General features: G+C 41.5%; 1 protein-coding gene across 1 annotated transcript in view; it reads right to left on the bottom strand.

Annotated features, from left to right (window-relative positions):
• The window catches only part of rps6ka2 (ribosomal protein S6 kinase, polypeptide 2), a 215478-nt gene that overhangs the window by 94494 nt on the left and 98772 nt on the right, over positions 1-22212 (bottom strand). The window contains exons 7-9 of the mRNA XM_048600975.1: positions 16887-16924; positions 16609-16751; positions 50-120 (exon numbers count right to left, since the gene is read on the bottom strand). Of these exons, the coding sequence (XP_048456932.1) occupies positions 50-120; positions 16609-16751; positions 16887-16924 (252 nt within the window). The remainder of the gene's footprint in view (positions 1-49; positions 121-16608; positions 16752-16886; positions 16925-22212) is intronic.

Raw genomic sequence — 22212 nt, 5'->3', positions numbered from 1 at the left:
CTTTAATCAGTGAATTAATCTTACAATTTTTAAACAAAAACTTACTTACTTGAGTATAAGTGCCATGGTTTCTTTCCTGTCCTTGCCTTGGAAAGGCAGCGACCCGGTTAACATCTCAAACTAGGCAAAAAAACCAAAACATATATTAGAGATATCATCAAAGTCGAGTAAATAGTCAACATCACCTGCAGACATCATTCACCTATTCAATCTACTCACTTCATTTAGTGACAGAAGTGAATATGTATATGACCAGCACATGCTTTTGAACTGTTGCAAGCATTCAATATGGATTGTAGTTTTGATTGCCTTTCTTTTGTATATAACCTTATTTTATAAGTTCTTTGGTTAACAGTTGAGTAAAGCTACAGACACCAAGAACATAAAAGATATCTGATCAATTCAACCATACTGTTTTTTGGGTGAACTTGGAAGTAATTGTCCAGGGTGCTTTTGGGAGAATTTCAAACTACCAATGGATTACTTGTATGCCAACAGTCCAGGTTCAGATATTCTGTACCTTATCATCTGCATGCAAAGAGTACAGAGCTAACTGGTACAGGTAAAGCAAAACGTTAAGATTTCTGCTCCTCTGTTTTGCATAGATACAAAATAAGTGGCAGGTGTCAGTGTCAATTATCCAGTATGAACAAGAGTTTGCTTTGGGGACAAAGGACTGTGTGAACATCACTACATCCTTGTACAGTTATTGAAATGTTCTGTATCCAAATTAGTTTGCAGGATTGAGTCCAATAGAAATTTAATCTAATGTGAAATAAATTGTTTGGCAGCAGTGTCTTTGGGGATGTCCTAATCTTCTTCAGGACTCATCTCTCTTCACAGATGCTGTCAAACCTGCCGAGGTTCTCCACCATTTTCTGTTTTTATTTCAGTGCGCCAGCATCCATTTTGCATTTACTTTCCAGGATACAGTCTGCTACATCGTAGACCACAATTGGTAATATCAATGTAACTATTTGCCATACATGTTTGATTCTTGGTAGAATGAGCTCACAGACCACCTGTACAAGGCCAGCAACTCACCTTCATTTAGCAATGAAAAATCAACACCATTCAAAAATTGTAGGTGCCACACATACAAAGCAAAGAAGTAGAGAAAAGAAAGCAAAAGAAAATATAAGAGAGCAGAAGAAAATGTGTGTAGATTTATTTTTCTGAGGTAAGTTAATTAAATAGGTACCCAATGGAATCCGAGTAGCACCTTGTATCTTCGTCAGCAACATTTAATATGTTTGTTGCGTTGAGATACAAGACGTTTTGGAGCATGTGCCAACAACAAAAGGTGAAGAAACAGTGCGATCACTGCAACACTCTGTGCTGAAATCCCCTTTCCAGTTTAATTTCTGCACAGTAACATATTTTCGCCATCTTCGTTTCCTTCTCTATTGCCCTAGTGTGGCATATTCACACAAGGTTTACCCCAGACCACAAAATTCATAAAAGGGAAAATCTGACAAGATTGCATACTATTGACACGCTACCAATACATGGCAATGGAAGTAATGGACAAACGAATGAGCATAGCATCAAAGGGGAGAGAAAGATGCATGCACTCTGGATAATCAGTAAAGAATACATCGTATGATTTACCAGACATCAAAGAAGTTACAATCGTTATAATTGTATCCTTGCTATCCTTTGAGATCTATAGTTTCCTTTGCTTGATTGCCCGGTGTGCGAATAATTTCAGGTGCCATTTGGGAGGTCTATCTTTCTAATTATACCCTGGAGTCCTATAGAATATGTTATTGTTCTGAATTCAACAATTTATATTCAAAACTTGAATCTTCAAGCTGCTCCCTCAAACCAATTTCCACTTCTGTGGTTTCCCACATGTTTATCTCTATCCCATCATTTGTCAACACACCAAGTTAAACACGTATAAGAATTATTCTAAAAATATCAGAAAATTAATTAACCACCGTATAACCACATCATTGAATGCTAGTAATCATATCTATATTCCCAAGACTATTTACTGCTTGTGGCACCAGTTCTATAACCTGCTGAGAAAAAAAAGCTTGATAATATTCATATCTTGGCCTACTTAATAATTTGTATCGAAATTGAATCAAGATAGCAAATCAGTGGGCAAAAGATGACCTTTGACAAACCATTAATATATGAATGGTAACATGTACTTGTTTAACAATAGAGATATTACACTACTTGAGAACAACCAGCAGCATCTGCTATGTCATTGACTATGGTGCTTTTGTTCTCAGATATAACAGGAACACTTGGCATTATAAAACATTTTTCATTTTGCTGTACGTCTGTGATAATTACTATTTCTATGCCCAGTGTTAATACTGTTACTTTTTTTTTTCAAAACAACCTTTATATTGTTCATTAATGGTCTTTATAAACAATCTGCCAGAATTAACTTCTGAAGAAGTAAAGATAGAGTTTCTCACTTATGGCAATTACATATTATGAACAGATCCTTCAAGGAGTTAGAAGTCTGTGTATTTCTGCAGAACTCATCCTACGGATTGCAAAACCTAATAAGAGTCAAATAAAAAGTAAGAGGCACTACATAACAAAGACATGACCACATATAGAAAGGCACTTTACAAAGCAGCCACATTAGTGTCACATCCATTGCCCACAGATAAACAGTGGAAAGCCATTGATCTGCGGATTAGTGTCATCAAGGGACCTATTAAAGTCTCATTCTTATATTATGTGCTTTCAGGCGACAATTTAGGCAGCTGAATCAGACCGGACCACACTCAATCCAGTGTTGTGTTCTCAAAGTGGAAATAAAAGATGTGGGGACAGTTGCAGCCATTGTTCATATGCATTCCCTCCCACAACAACACTTGTTATACCTGCCAGGCTACAGCTTCAACCATCAAGATCATGCCCAGTCAGCTGTAGCTGTTTTAAGAGTTGGAGGAACGTGTCTAGCCTTATCCCCATTTTCTCCATGAGAGTATAAGATCAGAAGAAATAGGAGGAGGAGGCTATCTGGCCCTTCAAGCCTGCTCCGCCATTCAACAGGATCCTTTTGTGGAATCAGCTCCACTTAACCGCTCGCTCACCATGACCCTTAGTTCCTTTACCGTTCAAAGATCTATCTATCCTTGCCTTATAAACATTCAATGAGGCAACTTCAACTGCTTCACTGGGCAGGAAATTCCACAGATTCACAAGCTTTTGGATGAAGAGGTTCCCATTAAGCAGATGCTTTCCATTCCAAGGTACTTCCCTGGTCTAAAATTGTTCTGCTAGTGGGAACAGTGTACATGAGACTAGGCCTGCTTTCCCATGTACCATCCTCAATAGCTGTTTAATACTGCTTGAAATAAGATAGATATGTTATATTGCTGTACCAGAAAGGCATCAAAACTGATTCCTGGATAGAGGACACCAATATAAACAATGACATTTGGCTGTTGCACTACCTCTGAATGTGATTAAATGCAAGCATTGGCTGTTTATGTAGATCATGGAACTAATTTGAAAACCCTCTATTCCTACGTGGGTGCCATTTACAAAGCTGTAGAGTTGAAGGAACCTTGCCATTGGGAAAAAAGTTATGCACTTAGCCAAGCCAAAGCGACCTTTCCACAGGGAAGATCGTGTGCTTACAAACACATCATCAAGTATCTTAATACATATATGTGCAATGCAGATTTCCTAATATGACACATCTTCCTTCCTGCAACTTGGAAGGGAATGAAAGCTTCATGCTGTGGTAAATTTCACTTCTACAGGCTGAGTCACCTCTATTTCAGATGACGTCACCCTGCAGTAGATCACTGACAGCTTGTCTTATGGAATTGACATTTTTTTATTCACTCAAGAGTTGTGGCCTTCGCTGGCTGATCCAGCATTTAAGGTCCATCCCTGATTGCCTTCAAGAAGGTGGTGGTGAGCTTCCTTCTTGAACCCCTGCAGTCCATTTGGTGTAAGTTCATGCACAAAGAGGGAGTTCCAAGATTTTGACCCAGTGACACGGAAGGAGTGATGATATATTTCAAGGTCAGGATGGTGATACACTTAGAGGGGATCTTGTAGTTGGTGGCGTTCCCAAATATTTGTTGCCCATATCATGCTAGATGGAAGAATCATCTGGGCTACAGTTTGGAAGATTCTGTCTAAGGAGCCTGGGTGAATTTCTGTCATGCATCTTGTAGATGGTACACACTGTTGCTACTGAGCACTGATGGGTGGAGGGAATGAATCTTTATGGGTCTGGTGCCAATCAAGTGGGTTCTTTTGTCCTGTCAAGCATCTTCATGATTTTTGGAGCTGCACTCATCCTGGCACAAATGGAATATTCCAACACATTTCTTATTGTGCCTTGTAGATGGTATACAAGCTTTGGGAGTCAGGAGTCAGGAGTCAGGAGGTGAATTACTTGCTGCAGAATTCCCAGTCTCTGAACTGTTCTTGTAGTCACACTATTTATATGGCTAGACCAGTTCAGTTTCTGATCAATGGTAATCCCCAGGATTGATTGATCTATTGTTGTCACATGTAGCGAGATGCAGTGAAAAGAGTTGGTTTTTGTGCAATACAGGCAGATTGTACCATACAAAGTGCATCGCAGTAGCAGAACAGAGTGCAGAATACAGTGTTACAGCCATAGAGAAGGTGCAGAGAGAATGATCAGAATTAACATTTGAGAGGTCCGTTCAAAAGTTGATAATAGTGGGGAAGAAGCTGTTATCGAATCTATTCATGCATGTATTCAAACTTTTATATCTTCTGCCTGATGGAAGAGGGTGGAAGTGAGTATAACCGTGATGGGAGAGGTCTTTGATTGTGTTGGTTGTTTTCCTGAGACCGTGGGAAGTATAGATGGAGTCAATGGTTGGAAAGCTGAAGCCCACTGGTGGACTGGGCTATAGTCATGGCTCTCTGCAGTTTCTGTGGTTTTGGAAAGATCAGTTGCCATACCACACTGTGATACATCCAGGTAGGATGCTTGCTATGGTGCATCTATAAATATCAGTAGGAGTTCTTGTGGGCATGCTAGATTTCCTTAGTCTCCTGAGGAAGTAGGAGTGTTGTTGTACTTTATTGACCATTGCGTTGATGTGAGTGGACCAGGACAGATTGTTGGTGATCATCTCTCCCATGAACTTGACACTCTCGACCATCTCCACCTCAGCACCATAGATACAGACAGGAGCGTGCCCTCCATTTGGCTTCCTGAAGTGAATGACCAGCTCCTGCATTTTTCTGACATTGATGGAGAGATTATTGTCTTTACATCATGCCGCCAAGCACTCAGTCTCTTTCCTGTATTCTGTCTCATTGCTGTTTGAGATCCGAACTACAATGGTGTTGTCACCAGCAAACTTGTAAGTGGAGTTGGGGTGGAATTTGGCCACACAGTCATGTGTGTATAAGGAGTTTGGAAGGGGGCTGAGTAAATGACTTTGCGGGGCACTAGTGCTGAAGATTTTCGTGGAGGAGGAGTTGTTGCCTTTTCTGACTGATTGTGGTCCATGAGTTAGGAATCATAGTATAGAATTATAGAAACCCTTCATGTGGGAGCAGGCTATTCAACCCATTGAGTCCATGCTGACCTCCAAAGAGCATACCACCCAGGCCCACCCCCATGCCCACCTTAACCCTGCATTTCGCATGGGGCTAACCCATCTAACCTGCACATCTCTAGACACTATATGAAATTTAGCATTGCCAATCTTTGGACTCTGGGAGGAAACCAGAGCAAACTCATGTAGACACAGGGAGAATGCAAAAACTCCACACAGACAGTCATCCGACAGTGGAATCGAACCTGGGTCCCTGGCGCTGTGAGGCAGCAGTGATAACCACTGAGCCGCTGTGCCGCCCATGGAAGTCGAGGATCTGGTTACAGAGTGGGGCGCCGAGAGCTAGTCCTTGGAGTTTATAGGTGAGTTTGTTTGGAATTATGGTGTTGAATGCTGAACTGTAGTCAACAAGTAGGAGACTGACATAAGGTATTCTTGTAATCCAAATGTTTCAGGGATGGCTGTAACACCAGGGAGATGACGTCTGCTGTGGACCTGTTCTGCTGGTAGGCAAATTGCAAAGAATCAAGACAATTTTGTAGGCTAGAATTAATGTGAGTCATGACTAATCTCTCAAAGCTGTATAATTACGGATGTCAGAACCACTGGGCGGTAGTCATTGAAGTATGCTGCATGATTTTTCTTTGTCACCAGGATGATGGTACTCTTTTTGAAGTTGGTGGGGACTTCAGATCAGAGTAAGGAGAGGTTAAAGATATCTGCGAATACTCCCTACTCCCGCCAGCCGGTCCACACAGGAACTGAGTGCACAGCCAGGGATGCTATCTGGGCCAGTTGCTATAATGATAGTGGATAATGATAGCGGGGATTCAGTGATGGCAAGGCCTTTGAATGTCAAGTGTTGATGAGCAGATTCTCTCTTGATGGAAATGGTCATTGACAGGCACTTGTGTGGCATGAATGTCATTTGTCATTTGCCAGTGCAAACTTGGATACTGTTCAGTTCTTGCTGCATTTGGACATGGGTTGTTTCAATATCTGAGGAGTTGCAAATGATGCTGAACTTTGTGCAAGTGTCAGCAAATGAAGTAACAAAGTTAAGGAAGCTTTGATACTCCCAGATATATGTGCAGTGATTTACAACAGCAGAACCTTGTGTCGTCATATTGTGAACAAAGGACTTCATGTATTGTTACAAATAACCAAATGCAGTTTCTCTCATCTAACTCATGTAACACTGTGGTATTACACTATAATCTACCATTTATTGGTCTGCCATATTCCACATTCCTTCACCTCTATCATGTTTGCTTAAAATCAGCGTAGACCACAAGCACCAAGTATTCCTAAAAATGAAGTGTCTTAGTCTATTGGTGCTACAAGACAGGGCAACCTAAACATAAAACAGCAGAAGCAGCATGCTTTAGAGAGAGCAAAAAAATCTGACAAACAATAAATTATGTTAAAACTTGATAACCCTGGCATATAACTTATGAACAGAGGTAAACAATTAAACATTTAATGGGAGAAGGCAGTTCCTTTAACATCCTCATTCAGGCTGAAGTATTTTGAATCATGCTCAATCAGAAGTACTAAGTAACAGATCCACCTTGACTCCCCTTTCTAAGTGCCCCACTGTCACTGATACCAGTCTTCATGCAATTTGATTCATGCCACACAGTACCAAAAATGGCTGAGTGCACCAGATTAAGCAAATGCCATGGGCTGCAATTATATGCTTACTATAGAGCTGAAGATTCGACCTCTAAATTTATCCAGGCTACAATTTCCAACATGGCTACAACGCTGGCAGGCACCCAACAATGTGGAAAACTCCAATGTATAGACTAATCAGTATATCATATCTCTATCCCTATTAACCTTGAGAAAGTGGTAGTAACCCATCTTTAACCATTGCAGCCCATTGGCATAAGTACATCACCAATGTTGTTTGGAAATGAAGTCCAAGTTTTGGACCAGGAACAGGGAGAGAATAGTGATACAATTCTGAGTCAGAATGGTGTGTGATTTAGAGGAAAACCTGCTGGTGATTTGTTTTTTCCCATTCACCCATTACCTTTGTTCTTCTCAAGGACAGAGGTCATGGGTGTAAAAGATACGGGTGACTGAAATTGGGTGAGTTGCTGCAGAGCATCTTATAGATGGTACTCCGCTGCCAGCATGGACTGATGGTTGAGAGACTGCATGTCGAAGGTGATGGAAACAATGCCGAATTAGCAGGTTGCTTTGTCCCAGATTGTGTTGAACTGCTTTGGTGTTGTGAAGGTTGCCTTCATCAAGGCAGATGGAGAATATTCCATCTCCTGTCTGACTAATACCTTGTTAGGTGTTACACAGGCTTTGGGGAGTCAGCAAGTAAATGTCCTCCTTAGAATTTCCAGACTCATTCTTAGTCATCTCACCACAAAATTTATATAGCTAGAATGGTTAGGTTTCTGGTCAATGGTTAGCTGAGGAAGTTTATGGTAGAGCATTCTGCAATGATAATACTGTGGAGTGTCAAGTGAGGATGGTTAAATTTTCCCTTTGAGGAAATAATCATTGTTTGGCACCTGTGTGGTACCAAAGGTACTTGCACTTATCAGCTCCAGGCTAAATGCTGTCCAGATCTTGCCACATATGGACTCTTCAGCATCTGAGGAGTTGTGATTCTTACTGAAAATTTTGTAATTGTTTGCACATATCCCCATGCACATGACCCTATGATGCAGCAAAGTACATTGACAAAGCAGCTGAAAATATTTATGTTCAGGAAATCCATGATTCTATGACTCTATAGCTGCTGTCAGCCTATTCCCAATCAGCATTAGTGCAAGCAAGTTTCAATTTCACATTAATAACCAATACACCAATACTCATTTTGGGCCATCTTTCAGGACCACCACTTTCCAGAGCTTACACAAGTTGAATATCTGAGGTAAGACTGACTGCTCTTGGCATCAAGGCAGCCATTGACCAAGCTGGGACCAAAAAGCCACATTAAAACTAAACTCCATCTGCTTTAGAGAAAACCTTCTATTCAGTGGTATCATACCTAGCACATCTTGATAGAGATCAAACTTTCCATCTCAAGTCATCACTGCAGGAGTTCCTCAGGGAAAAATCCCAAGTCCAACCATTATCAGCTGCAGATTTACAATCTCTGCATCATAAAATATGAACAGGGGCTATTTGCCAACGAATACATAATCATCAGCTCAATTTGCATTTCGTCAGATATTGAAGCAGTTCACATCGACATGCAGTAAGGCTTGGACAACATTCAAAAAGAGGGAATCTAACCATCTCCTCATGATAGCTAATCACATTACCATCATTGAATCTCCAATCAGTTACATCCTGGGCATCACCCTGGACCAGGAACTTAACTGGACCAGCTTCACAAATGCTGTTTCTGCCTCCCCAAAACCTCTTATCCACCTACAACATACAGGTTAAGTGTATGCTGAGATAGTGCCTAGATGTCTGGACAGATGCAATTGCAGCAACACTCAAGAAGTTCAACACCATTGAGGCAAAATACTGGCTGATCAGATTCCATCCACTGGCTAAATTTTCTTTACCATGTTATGGCTGCACTGTGTCCTATCTAAAGTGTGTCGTGCAGCAACTCACCAAGGATTCTTTCACAAGACCTTTCAAATACGCAATTTTTACTGCCTTGTAGGACAAAGGCACAGGTTCAATATGATACCACTGAATGGAAGGTTTTCTCTGAAGCAGTTGGAGTTTAATTTTAATGCGCTTCTTGGTCCTAACTTGGTCAATGGCTGCCTTGATGCCAAGAACAGTTACAGTTGTCAGTGAAGCATGCTCAAAAGAAATGGGTATATGTTGTTGCCATTTTGCAGTGAGAAAGTTGGCAAAAAGGATATCCTAACTGTAGTTGAATGGCCAGTAGCCGATCTGTGTTGATGTTCCTGTCACAGGTAGCCTCTGAAGCCCATCTTTTAAATTGCATTAAGTCCCTTGGTTATGCTAAAAGGAAACTCAGCCTGTTTACACATCCTACTTGAAGAAATTAACCAGGACCTGCTCAGCACAGTTTTTCAGGTGTTATCTAATTAAAAAAATCAATACAACATCAGGAGAAACAGCCAATTAAGGAATTCAGGGTCTCAGGGTCGGAGTTACATAGGAGTACAAGTGGAGGAAGATATACAGTGGATTTTCACGGAATTGGGAAGGCTACGTGGCCTTTAAAACCTGGATAGAGAAGGTCCAACAGATACGAATGTTACCAGTCAGAGAAAGTGAGTGGGTGTGATTCACACAGGAGAGAAACGTTCAAACTCAGTGTTCAAACAGGCTCTGTTCTGGCTGTTGCCTTAACCCACAGTGTGGGGTTATAGTTTGATGGAAGGGATGTAAATGCTCTTAAAGGGCAGATGCATTCTATTTATCTGCCATCATGTCATTTTTTTTAAAAATACCCCACTTTCTAGAGTTAAAGAAGAAACAGCTGTGAGTTCTAAAAGCTTCTGCCAGACATGTTTGATGGACAGAACATCTATTGCAAGTTAGGAAAGAAAAGTATCATTTGTTCATGCAGTTTCAATATATTTCTTTGTTGACATTTTCGCTAGGGCTGGGATGTCACGATGAATGCTTGGCCGAGTTTCAAAATCAACAACTATTTCAGCAGGTGATTCTGAATTCACAGTATGCTTGCCAGGTGCTATTAAACGATTGGCTGTCTTTGATGTGTAGTTTGAGCAGAAGCTTGTTATTTTCTTGTGAGAGATTAGCCATTTAAGGAAATTTAGAAGCTTTGAATAGGAATTCAGAATGGGAGTATTTTTTCACTTTCATGTGTGCAATTTACTTTTTTTCCATCTCCATATGGGGCTTGGTGTCTGTCATTGTTTGATGACAGGTGAGTGGTTATGCAGCTGATATGGAGGGTATGATGAGGCATGGGTTGGATAGGAGCATGAGTAGGCATTAAGTTTACGTGGAGGAGTGGAGGTTCTTGGTGGGGAAGGAGGGAAACATGAGTCAGCATTAAGTTGGTATAAATGAGATGAAGGTGTTTGACAGGTGCAGCTTGAGGGTCTATCAGCTTCTGAAATAACTGGGAGCAAGTCCCTGAGAACTGATTGGATCTTTTTACTCGACTGCTTCAGCACTTCCTGTTCTGTAGTACACCTATGCTCTGCACCAGGGTCAGAAGCCGAATTTTATCCTGTGGCTGGGTTCCCGAAAAAAAAATCCCACAATTTGCAGTGCATTTCACTGTGGCTGGTCCAGTGAGCTGGGGGAGTTTTCAAACTCAAGCTGTCTGCCTGGGTAAAAAAAAACCTTCCAGCACATAGGGTCTAGGATCCCGGAAATCAGTGTTAGGGTGAAGGGGGCCATTATGACCATCAAATGAATGTCAGCTGTCTGCAAGGATAATTTAGTTAGCCCCACAATCTGCTATTTCCTACTTGTCTGAACGTTTCTTCCCAAATGCCCAATTCCTTTCTGAAAGCCACAAATGTAGATGTCTCCAACATACCCTCAGGCGATACATTCTAAACAATCACTGTGCAAAAAAGAAATTGCTATTACCTCACTTTTTTTGACAATCAAGAGGTTCTTGATCTCTCCACAAATATGAACAATCCCCCTCTGTTACTATTGCTAGATCCCATGTTGTTTTGGCCCACTCTTTAAATCTCCTTTCAACCTTCCCTAAAACAACTCCATTTTGTCCAATCTATCCATGAAACTAATGTTAGTCATCCCTGCAACCATTTCTACACTCTCTCTGACACCTTCACATCCTTTCTCAAGTGTGTGCCTAGAATTAGGCATGATATTGAAGTTAGGGCCAAAACACTGTTATAAGGCTACATCATTACTTCTTCCAGAGATAGTAGGAACTGCAGATGCTGGAGAATCTGAGTTAACAAGGTGTAGAGCTGGATGAACACAGCAGGCCAAGCAGCATCAGAGGAGCAGGAAGACTGACGTTTCGGGCCTAGACCCTTCTTCAGGTGTAAAGAAAACGTCAATCAGGCCTACTATATATGTCTTGTAAAAGAAGATTTTCTGAAGAAGGGTCTAGGCCCGAAACTTCAGCCTTCCTGCTCCTCTGATGCTGCTTGGCCTGCTGTGTTCATCCAGCTCTACACATCATTACTTCTTTGTTCTTTTTAACACTGTGCCATTTTTACAGCCCAGAATCTTTTCAAACATTTATTTTGCCCTACCTTCAATTTTTTTGTGCATATATACACACAGGTCTCTCTATTTCAGAACCCCTTTTAGAAATTCACCCTAAATTAGCACTGCCTCTCCTCATAGCCCCTTACTATACTCCCTATACACTCATGACTGTATGGCGAAATTCTGTCCTAACTCCATCTACAAGTTCGCTGACAACACCACTGTCGTAGGCCTGATCTCAAACATTGACGAAACAGAATACAGGAAAAAGATAGAGTGCTTGGTGGCATGGTGTAAAGATAACAATATCTCCCTCCACATCAGCAAAATGAAAGACTTCAGGAAGCAAGGTGGAGGACATGCCCCTTCTGCATTAAATGGTGCTGAGGTGGAGATAGTCAAGAGCGTGAAGTTCCTAAAATCTCTCCATCCACACTGATGCTATAGTCAAGAAAACACAACAATGCCTTTACTTCCTCAGGAGGCTAAGGAAATTCAGCACGTCCATAAAGATTCTTACCAATTTTTATAGATGCACCATAGAAGGCATCCTACCCGGATGCATCACCGGTTGATGTGGCAACTGCTCTGCCCAGGACCGTAAGAAACTACAGAGTTGTGAACACAGCTCAATCCATCACACAAGCCAACTTTCCATCCATCTATACTTCCCTCTGCCTCAGGAAGGCAGCCAACATAATCAAAGACCCCTCTGCCACCCCAGTTATAATTTCTTCCAAACTCTTCCATTAGGCAGAAGATACAAAAACTTAAACACACGTAGCAACAAATTCAAGAACAGCTTCTTCCCGCTGTTATTAGACTTCTGAATGGACCTCTCAAATTTTAAATTTAGTGTTGATCTTGTTCTTTGTGTACCTTCACTGCAGTGTTGCACTGTGTTCTTCACTCTGTTCTATTACCCTAATACACTTTGTATGGCATAATCTTCCTGTATTGCATGAAAAACAAAACTTTTCACTGTTCCTAGGTACATGTGACAATAATGAAGCAAATCAAATCATTGCTCCAATAAAATGTGTCACTTCATATTTCTCAGCATCAAATTGCATGTGGCACATGTTGGCCCATTCTACCACACTGTTTATGTTCTCTTGAAGTCAATCCATCTCCTCCCTGCAGTTCAAATACTTTAAAGTATTATATCTTTGCAAATGTTGAAGTTGTGCCCTATATATCCAAATCTCAATAATCAATGTAAATGAAATGGTCCTAGTACTGATCTTTAGAGAACAGCATTGCATGCCTTCCTCCTGCCATTCACCAACAATCTCAGTTTCCTCTCAGCCAACTTTATAACCATATTTTCACAACCCCTCTCATTGTATGGACTCCAATGTTGTTGGCCAGCTTATTGTGAAGCAACTTATCGGGGGAGATTGAGAGTCAGGGATCCCTGAGAATTGGACCAAGGGGAGGGGGATCAGGAATTGGGGACCTTAAGGTCAGCCAAACTAATTTTATGTTTTTAGATGCAATCTTTAGGCGTATTTCCCTGAGTGCTCCCTAATGCCTCATGTTTACCCTTAGCCAACACTCATTGTGTGTGCGTGTGCGAGGGAGAGAGTGGGGGGAGAATGTGTGTGAGCATGTGTGTGTGTATGTCTGTGCATGTATGTGTGTGTGAATCAGCCTGTTTTATGAATGGGAGGTATTGTTAGATTTAGACTTTGAGTGGAATTCTTCTCTCTTTGGTGTTTCATAGGCACTGATGACAAAGTTGGAAAATATGGCAAGAATAAAAAAAAGTCTAAACCTCAATGTCAATACAATTTTTCACCATAAATTTTAAATGGTGATTTCGCCACTGAGTGGGCAATGTCCTTACTTTCATGCATTTGCATTTCATTATTTGCTCAACTTGCCTTATTTATACCTTCTAATTCTCCTTTCCTTCACAGAGAAAGTAGATGGTGCAAGTGCTTGACATGTAAAACAGAACGAGTACCTAGAGGCTGCAGTTCATCACTTGCTTGTTCTGGCCACCATTCAACTCTGTCTTCAAACAACATCCAGCATGCTCCATGATCACTATTATCCTTGACCTTTCGTTCACTCAAATCAACACTGGCTAACCATAAGCCTTACCACAATATCATGCCTGCTCTTAGACTCACACACCATTTCAGCCTTTCCGCTCTTTACTTTGGAGGTCAGGGACACTCAGGACTTGCATGCTGCTGCCAAGTTGCTTTGTACGCCAGGACGCACAAACATCACATGCATCTAAACAGGGTGCATCTAATGGATCTTGGCCCAGTATCTTAGTAGTCACATACTTCATGCTTATTTGAAAGCTGTCAACCTCTGTGGTTTGCATTGCTCGTTAATGCGGAAGGAGACGCAAGCAGATTGTTATGGTGGAGAGCACAGAACAATCAAAGGGTTGGATTTTTCACTGGATAGCACCGGGCTACATCAATGTCGTATGTGCAACATATGCCAACAGCATATGTGGCTAACACAGTCCACATGCTTCAAGCGAATGGCCATGCCTGAAAGTCAAAGGGGAGCAATCCTTTGCGAGTTCAAGGAAGGTATAGTCAGTCAGGGGTGCCACCACAGTCAGTAAAGAGCCCTGGTTCCAGTTCAGGGGGTTGACCACAGCCAGTCAGATGCTTGGTCCTACCAGAATCCAGGGATCCAACTCCTTGCAACCCAGGATGGGGCCACAGTCAGTCCTGCAGGTCAATCTGGAGATCACAGGTAGTTCCATTGGGATGCAGTGAAACAGCAGATTGGGAACGGACAATTTCTCCTGCAATGTGACAGAGGAACTGAGTGTATTGAGAATAGATGGAAGAGCATTTAGTGGTACTTCAGGAGTTGGAGTGATGCTGAAGTGTCTCTATTGAGTGAGTAGGAAGTGCAGAGGTCATGGAGGATGAGTAGCTCGGGAGAATGAGGTGAGTGAATGGTATCGAGGTGGATACGATGCATATAATACTGAGAGGTGTAGTCCATGAGCCCAGGTGAGATGAGTGTGTAGTGTCAGAATTAGAATAAGTGGTGAGGGGGAGGTAGAAGGAGGAAGATGGTACTGCCCATCCATGTGAAGTGCAGAAGATCATTCAGCTTCTTCCTGCACTGCTGAGCATTCTTTTCAATCCAGGCACAACATTGACCTTGGCTACCTCTTCTCCACCACCCTATCCACCAGCAGCTCCAGGTCCCTGCCTGTGAAATGATGGCCGAGCTTTGCTTTCTGGGCCACATCTTCAATGAATATGGCGGAGCACCACAGCGTAAGGACCAGCTCCTGGCTTGCAGCATCTGAAGTCGTGTGCAACTAACCCTTAAATACGGTCCCAGTAACACAAAAGCCAGAAGGTTCCAATAATGATGAGCACATCCACCTCTCTAGCCAGCGATTGTATCAGCAAGATGCCAAAGAGCCCGGTGCATAATAATGAGGTGAAGAGTGGAAGATTAAATGAAAAAAGTTGTTATGAGCCATACATCAGGGTGCCATAAATTACACTGGACATTTTAACTGTAATTGGGAAAATTCAGCCCATGTCTTTAAATTCATGATAGGCTGGAAGAATGAGAGGGATCATGTGGCCTTTTCTGGATTCCACCTGATAATAAGCTTGGATGGCTTGGTTCTTGAAGGTTACTAAAGGGGCCTTTCTGGGAAGAAGGTTCAAGAGATTCAGGTTTGCAAATAATGCACTGCGTAGTTATGGTGAAAATAGTCAGACTGTTAATTCCCAAATTCTACGGAGTTATTAGAATTGACAAGCTTTGTAAATGATTGGACTTTAATCTTCCTATTTAATTTCAAGAATGAAGAAAGATAGGGGTCTAGAAGATAGCCAATAAACAATTCTATCTGGATACGAAGCTCATATGATTTCATAATGCCATGGAGCTATTCGTTGAGGGAGGAAGAGTCCGTAGGAAGCCATTGGAGGATTTCATTAAAGAGTTTTCATAAAAGTATCACTGAACCAGTGTGGCTCTGTCATGATCAACAATGCAACATTACAAAAGTCAGATTGAGTTCAGAAGTTATCCAACTGGCTAAACAAAAAGGAATTAAGTATCCTTTTGAACTTGTTCCTCGAGGATGAGATGTGTACTTAAAGGGCAGAGTAAAGTAACACTGTAAGGGAAGATTTTCAACAATTTTAAATGATAGATAAGGGATGTTTTCTGTAGTTTAGAGTGCAAGTTGCTAATCGAAACACTGTTTAGTTAATGTTGTATGTAAGTCGAATGTTACAGTCAAAGTCCCATATGAAGTCATAGATAACACAGTATGGAGGTGGAAGAACACAGCAGGCCAGGCAGCATCACAAGAACAGGAAAGTTGACGTTACGGGTGGGGACCCTTCTTCAGAAATGTTTGAAGAAGGGTCCCGACTTGAAACGTCAACTTTCCTGCTCCTCTGATGCTGCCTGGCCTGCTATGTTCTTTCAGCTTCATACTGTGTCATCTCTGACTCCAGCATCTGCAGTTCTTGCTATCCCCATATGAAACAATGTTGAGCATTCCTTTCATCCATTCATTGGATGTTTGAGTTTATTTTTAAAAAAATGGCTGGCCTCCACAGGGATCATAACTACAGTTTTCAAAACACGACAGCTTTCATATTGATGTAGAATTTAATTAATGCAGTTTAAGTTCCTTTGTAGCAGTACAGAGGTCTCAGATTGCAGAAAGACCTCAATTCTCAGATATCATTGCTGCATGCTAATTCTATCTCATTCATATTCATTTCAAGCCATTAATACTCACTCAAAGAACTTCAGTAACAAACAGCAAAAGTTAATTTTATCAATGTCTTTATTGATAAGACACCAAATATTGTTATACTTAGGCTGCAACTTTGAAAAATCTGATGGAAAGGACATAACAGCAAATAATATCTATTTACCCACTGTTAAAAGAGGAAGGTAGCTCACTCACCATTAAAACACCAAAGGACCACCAGTCTGCACTTTGTGCATGACCACGCCGATTAACTACTTCGGGAGCCATATATTCTATTGTCCCACAGAAGGAATAGGCTCTTTTGTCATGGTCAACAGCCTCCTTGCTGAGTCCAAAGTCTGAGTAACAAGAATGACTTTTAGGTATGACTGAAATATTGTCAAACTATCAGAAAAAACTGCAATGAACTTAAATATTCTATTTCAATGCCGCTGGCTTTCATTCTCATTAACATTAATCTAAAATGTACTCACCTGTTATTTTAATGTGGCCATCTTCATCTAGAAGTACACTGAAATTCAAACAGCAGTACAAATGAAATAAAAAATATCTCAACATAAAGAAATATTGAAATCCACTCCATATTTCTAACTTAGTTTTACTTCTAATGGCAATGATATCTGCTGGAATACAGAACTAACTGTTGGCACTCAGTACAAATTCTAGTCATTTTTCAAATGAGTCAGAGGCATAGAGTCATAGAGCATGGAAACAGGGCCTTCGGTCCAACCAGTCCATGCCAACCATAATCCCAAACTAAACTAGCCCCACCTGCCTGCACTTATCCCGCACCCTAGGGAAAGGACACCTGCCATTCACCTTCCCAAATCACTCATGATTTTATAAAACTCTACAAGGTCACCTCGCAACCTCCTACGCTCCACTGAAACGAGTCCCAGCCTTTCTGACCTCTCCTTATAACTCAAACCCTCCATTCTTTTTAACATTCTGCTAAATCTTTTCTAAACCCTCTCCAATTTAATGATGTCCTTCCTCGTATTTATCCAAATTAAACTCCATCTGCTACTCTTCAGCCCATTGACCCAATTGATCAAAATATTTTTGTAATTTTAAATAAGCTTCTTTACTATCCACTTTACCACCAATTTTGGTGTTATTCACACACTTACTAACGATGCCTTCTATATTCTTAGCTATATCATTTATATAAATGACAAACAAAACTGGACACAGCACCAGTTCCTGTGGAACACCACTGATAACAGGCCTCCAGTCCAAAAAGCAATACTCCACCATCACAGTATACAGCCGGAGGAACACAGCAGGCCAGGCAGCATCAGAGGAGCAGGAAAGTTGACGTTTCGGGTTGGGACCCTTCTTCAGAAATGGGGAGGGGAAAGAGAGCAGGGAAAAAAATAGAGAGAGGAGGGTGGGCCAGAGGAAGGTATGTGGAATGGCGATAGGTGAATGCAGGTAGGGCGGAGTGGGGATTAGTCGGCGGGAAGGGTAGTGTGGATAGGTGGGGAAGAACCTGTCCATCTTCTTTCCCAACTATCTGCCCTACCCTTCTGGCTGACCAATCCCCACTACCCCCTACCTGCATCCAACCTATCACCACCCCACCTATCTTTCCCCAACCCCACCCATCCTTTCTCCTGCCTCCTTGACCTGATGTAACCTACCCATCTTCTCTCCCACCTATCTACCACACCCATCCCACTGACCAATCCCCACCACTCCCTACCTGCATTCACCTATCACCATCTCACATACCTTCCTCAGCCCCACCCTCCCCTCTCTATTTATTTCCCATCTCCCTTCCCCCTCCCCATTTCTGAAGAAGGGTCCTGACGTGAAATGTCAACTTTCCTGCTCCTTTGATGCTGCCTGGCCTGCAGTGTTCCTCCAACTCCGCACTGTGTTGTCTCCAACTCCACCATCTGCAGTTCTTGCTACCTCCACCATCAATCTCTTTCTCCTGCCATTAAGCCAATTTGTATCCAATTGGCAAGCTCGCCCTGAATCCCATGCGATGTAATTTTATTAATTAGTCTACCATAGGGAACCTTACGTAAAGTCCAAGTAAGTAATGTCTACTGCTCTGCCCTCATAAATCTTCTTGGTTACTAACTCAAAAAACTCAGTCAGGTTTGTGAGACACCATTTCCCTTGCACAAAACCATGCTGACTATCCCTCATCTTTCCTTACATTTCCAAATGCATATAAATCCTATGTTTCAGAATCACCTACAACAACTTACCGACCACTGGCCAGACTCACAGGTGTATAGTTCTCAGGCTTCTCCTTACATCCCTTTTTAAACAAAGGCATTGTGGCTCAATAGGGTGGCATGGTGGCTCAGTAGGGCAGCCCAATGACTCAGTGGTTAGCACTGCTGTCTTACAGCGCCAGTGACCCGGGGTTCAATATCAGTATAGAGTTTGCACATTCTCCCCAGGTCTGTGTGGGTTTCCTCCATGTATCCTTGTTTCTTCCTACAGTCCAAAGATGTGCAGATTAGGTGGATTGGCCATGCTAAATTGCCCATAGTGTCCAGAGATGTGCAGGCTAGGTGGATTAGCCTGTTCTTGTCTCATATCATTAAAATTTGACTTCCTCAATTAAAATCTTCAACTTTTATGGAAGTCTTATCGTTTTCCATAACTATTTTAAAACAAATAGAATTATGATTGCTAGACCCAAAGTGTTCCCCTGCTATCACTTCAGTCACTTGCCCTGCCTCATTACCCAAGAGAAGGTCAACTTTTGCTTCTTCTCTAGTTGGAACATTTACATATTGAGAAAGAAAATTTTCTTGAACACATTTAACAAATTCTTCACCATCCAAACCTTTCACAATATGGCAGCCCCAGTCAATGTTTGGAAAATTAAAATCGCCTACCATCACACTTTATTATTCTTACACATATCTGAGTTTTTTCCATGTGCTTGTTCCTCAATTTGCCTCTGATTATTGGGGGCTCTATAGTGTAATCCCATCAGGGTGATCATTACTTTTGTATTTCTAATTCCAACCCATTTCATTGGGCAATTTTTCAGAAATATCTTCTCTAGCTACAGTAGTAATGTTTTCCTTAATCAAAAACACCACTCCCCCTCATCTTTTGCCTCCCTTTCTATCCTTTCTATACCATCTGAAACCCGGAACATAGAGCTGCCAGTCCTATCCATCCTTCAGCCAAGTTTCTGTAATAGCTATAATGTCCCAATCCCAAGTTCCCACACATGCCCTGAGTTCATGAGCCTTATCAGCAAGTCCCCTTGCATTGAAATAAATGCAGTTTAATTCTTCAGTTACTTCGTTCTCTGACTTGTTCTTGCCTGTCTTTTCTAAATAATTTGTTTGTTTCAGATTCAGAACCATCTTCATCTAACTTTCTATTTACTCTACCACTTTAGGCAACCCCCCCTTCCCCACCTCCCCACCCCGATAGTTTACTGTCTCCCTTAATAGAATAGCATATCTCCCTGCTAGGATATTGGTCCCTTTCTAGTACAGGTAAAACCCATTCTTTTTGAACAGGTATTTTCTGCCCCAAAAGAGATCACAATGATCCAAGAACCTGAATCCCTGAATATTACAGCACCTCTTTAGTCAATGATTTATCTCCTTTATCCTTTTATTCTTTCCCTCATTCGAGCTTGGCACTGGAGTAAACCAGAGATTACTACTTTTAAGGATCTGTTTTTAAATCTTCTACCTCACTTCTTATATTCACTCCATATTCTTTTCCCTAACTATGTCATTCCTACCAATGTGTACAATAACTTCTACCTTATCACTCTCTCCTTTAATAACAGCTTCAAATGTTTTGAGACTTCCCTAATCCTGGTACCAGGAAAGCAACATACTATCCTAGATTCACACTCTGCTGCAGAATCTCCTGCCTATGCCCCTGACAGGATAATCTCCCATAACAACTATTCTTTTAAATTATGACAACCCCATCTAACATAAGATTCATTCTTACACTTCAAGATCTAACTGCCTCTTCTATTTTCCTCTGAGAGACTATCCTTTTCAACAGTACCCAAAACTGAGTATCTGTTTGAGAGAGGACTGGCCACAAGAGACTTCTTAAGTATCCTCTTATCTTTCCTGACAGTGACCCATCTATCTGACTGATCCTACTGTGTAATCACTTCTCTAAATCTCATAGCCATCTAACTCTGTGTCTCTTGTCTGCCCGCAATGACATTAAACCTAAAAAGAAGCACTTTGGTTAATTCTGGACTTCAAATTTGGGTAAAGTGTAAGTGATTGTAACTCTAGACTAAAGGTGTACAGAAATTCTCCCAGACAGGATTAACTGTTTTCATTAGTGATGCTAGACAGAAGATGCCAAGAGTTGTAATTAATGTCTTCTTTCGGTACATTCAGCCAAATATGGTTCAGTGAACTCCAAATCTTCAGCATCTGTCACACTTTTAAACTGAGGGTAATTTACTGCTGAGAGTGAATAAAAACATTTTAGATTACATGTTATGGCTATGAGCGAGTTGAAACTTGCAAATTCCCTTCAATTTCTCAGGACCAAAATCACCTCAACTTGGCAAATGCTTATTTAATTGTTAGCTTGACTCAGCAGGTGGGCTGTCAGCTCTAGTTTAGAAGTTTACAGATGCAAACTCTTCTCTGGAATATGAACATGCATTCTAGACTGAACCTTTATATATAAAGGTCTCTGAGAGATTGAAATTTTAGTTTATGCATTCACAGGATATGGATATTGATAGTTAGGCTGGTACTTATTGCACATTCTCAACTGTCATTGAGACAGTGATGGTGAGCCATTTGCTTCAACAACTGGGGTCCTTAGGGTGTGGATACAGCAGCAGTGCTGTTAGGAAGGGAGTTCCATGGTTTTAGCTCAGTGCCTTTTAAACAGTAGTGATATTGTACTGAGTCTTAACAGAAATTAACTGAGCATCATTTTTGACAATTTTCATGGAGGGTTTCTCTCTGAAAAGCATCCCCATGAAAACCACAAGTTTTCTTACACTATCTTCCCAAAATCTCCTCATTACCCACGCATCACATTCCTGCAGCACCCCACTTGTGATATTCTCCCATTCGCCATAGGCAGAGGTACAGGCCACAGGCAGGATTCCTGCATAGCCACTATCTTTAAAACCCAATTGAAACTCGCCAGTGAGAAATGTTGAGACCCAAGAGTTAGATTTCCTGAGTCAGTTCAAGAACTGTCAGTCCAGCTACTTTGCACGATTCCCGATAATGACCCAGGACATGTTAGACAGAGGGGTATTGGCATTTCACTTTGTTGATGGGGTCCTGACAGTCCTGTAGGACTAGAGATGCATGCAGACACTGCCCACAGAGCTTACCGTGGGATCTTGGTGACTGGTGTCCGAGTTGGAGGCCCAGGAAGCAAACAGCCAGCTGGAATTATCAAGTAACAGCTCTGACTTTTATGTTGGGAATTGTCACCATTTAGTTTCTATTCAGTGGGTGGAGGATTGCAAAACTGCATATCACTTGGACGAGATGATGTAATAATGAGATATTAATGCATGCAAAAAGACTCCTGCCTCTTACTGATGAGAATCTCTTCTCTCCATTCAACACTTGTTTGGAAAATGGAACTTTTACTCCTGATGTCAAGAAGCTTCCCACTGCTCATCTCACACAATTTTCCTAACTTTCTCATCATTGCTCATGTTGTTCAGGGGCTGCGAAGATTTTGTCCATAGTTTCAAGTCAGGATGGTGTGTCACTTGGAAGGTAACTTCCTGGTGATTTTATTCTCACGCATCTGCTGCCCTAGTTATTTTTAGTGGTAAAGATCACAGATTTA

This window comes from Rhincodon typus, chromosome 9 (genome assembly GCF_021869965.1).
Source record: "Rhincodon typus isolate 14 chromosome 9, sRhiTyp1.1, whole genome shotgun sequence".
NCBI lineage: Eukaryota > Metazoa > Chordata > Chondrichthyes > Orectolobiformes > Rhincodontidae > Rhincodon > Rhincodon typus.
The sequence above is the reverse complement of the archived record's forward strand: the minus strand, read 5'-3'. Positions and strand labels throughout refer to the sequence as shown.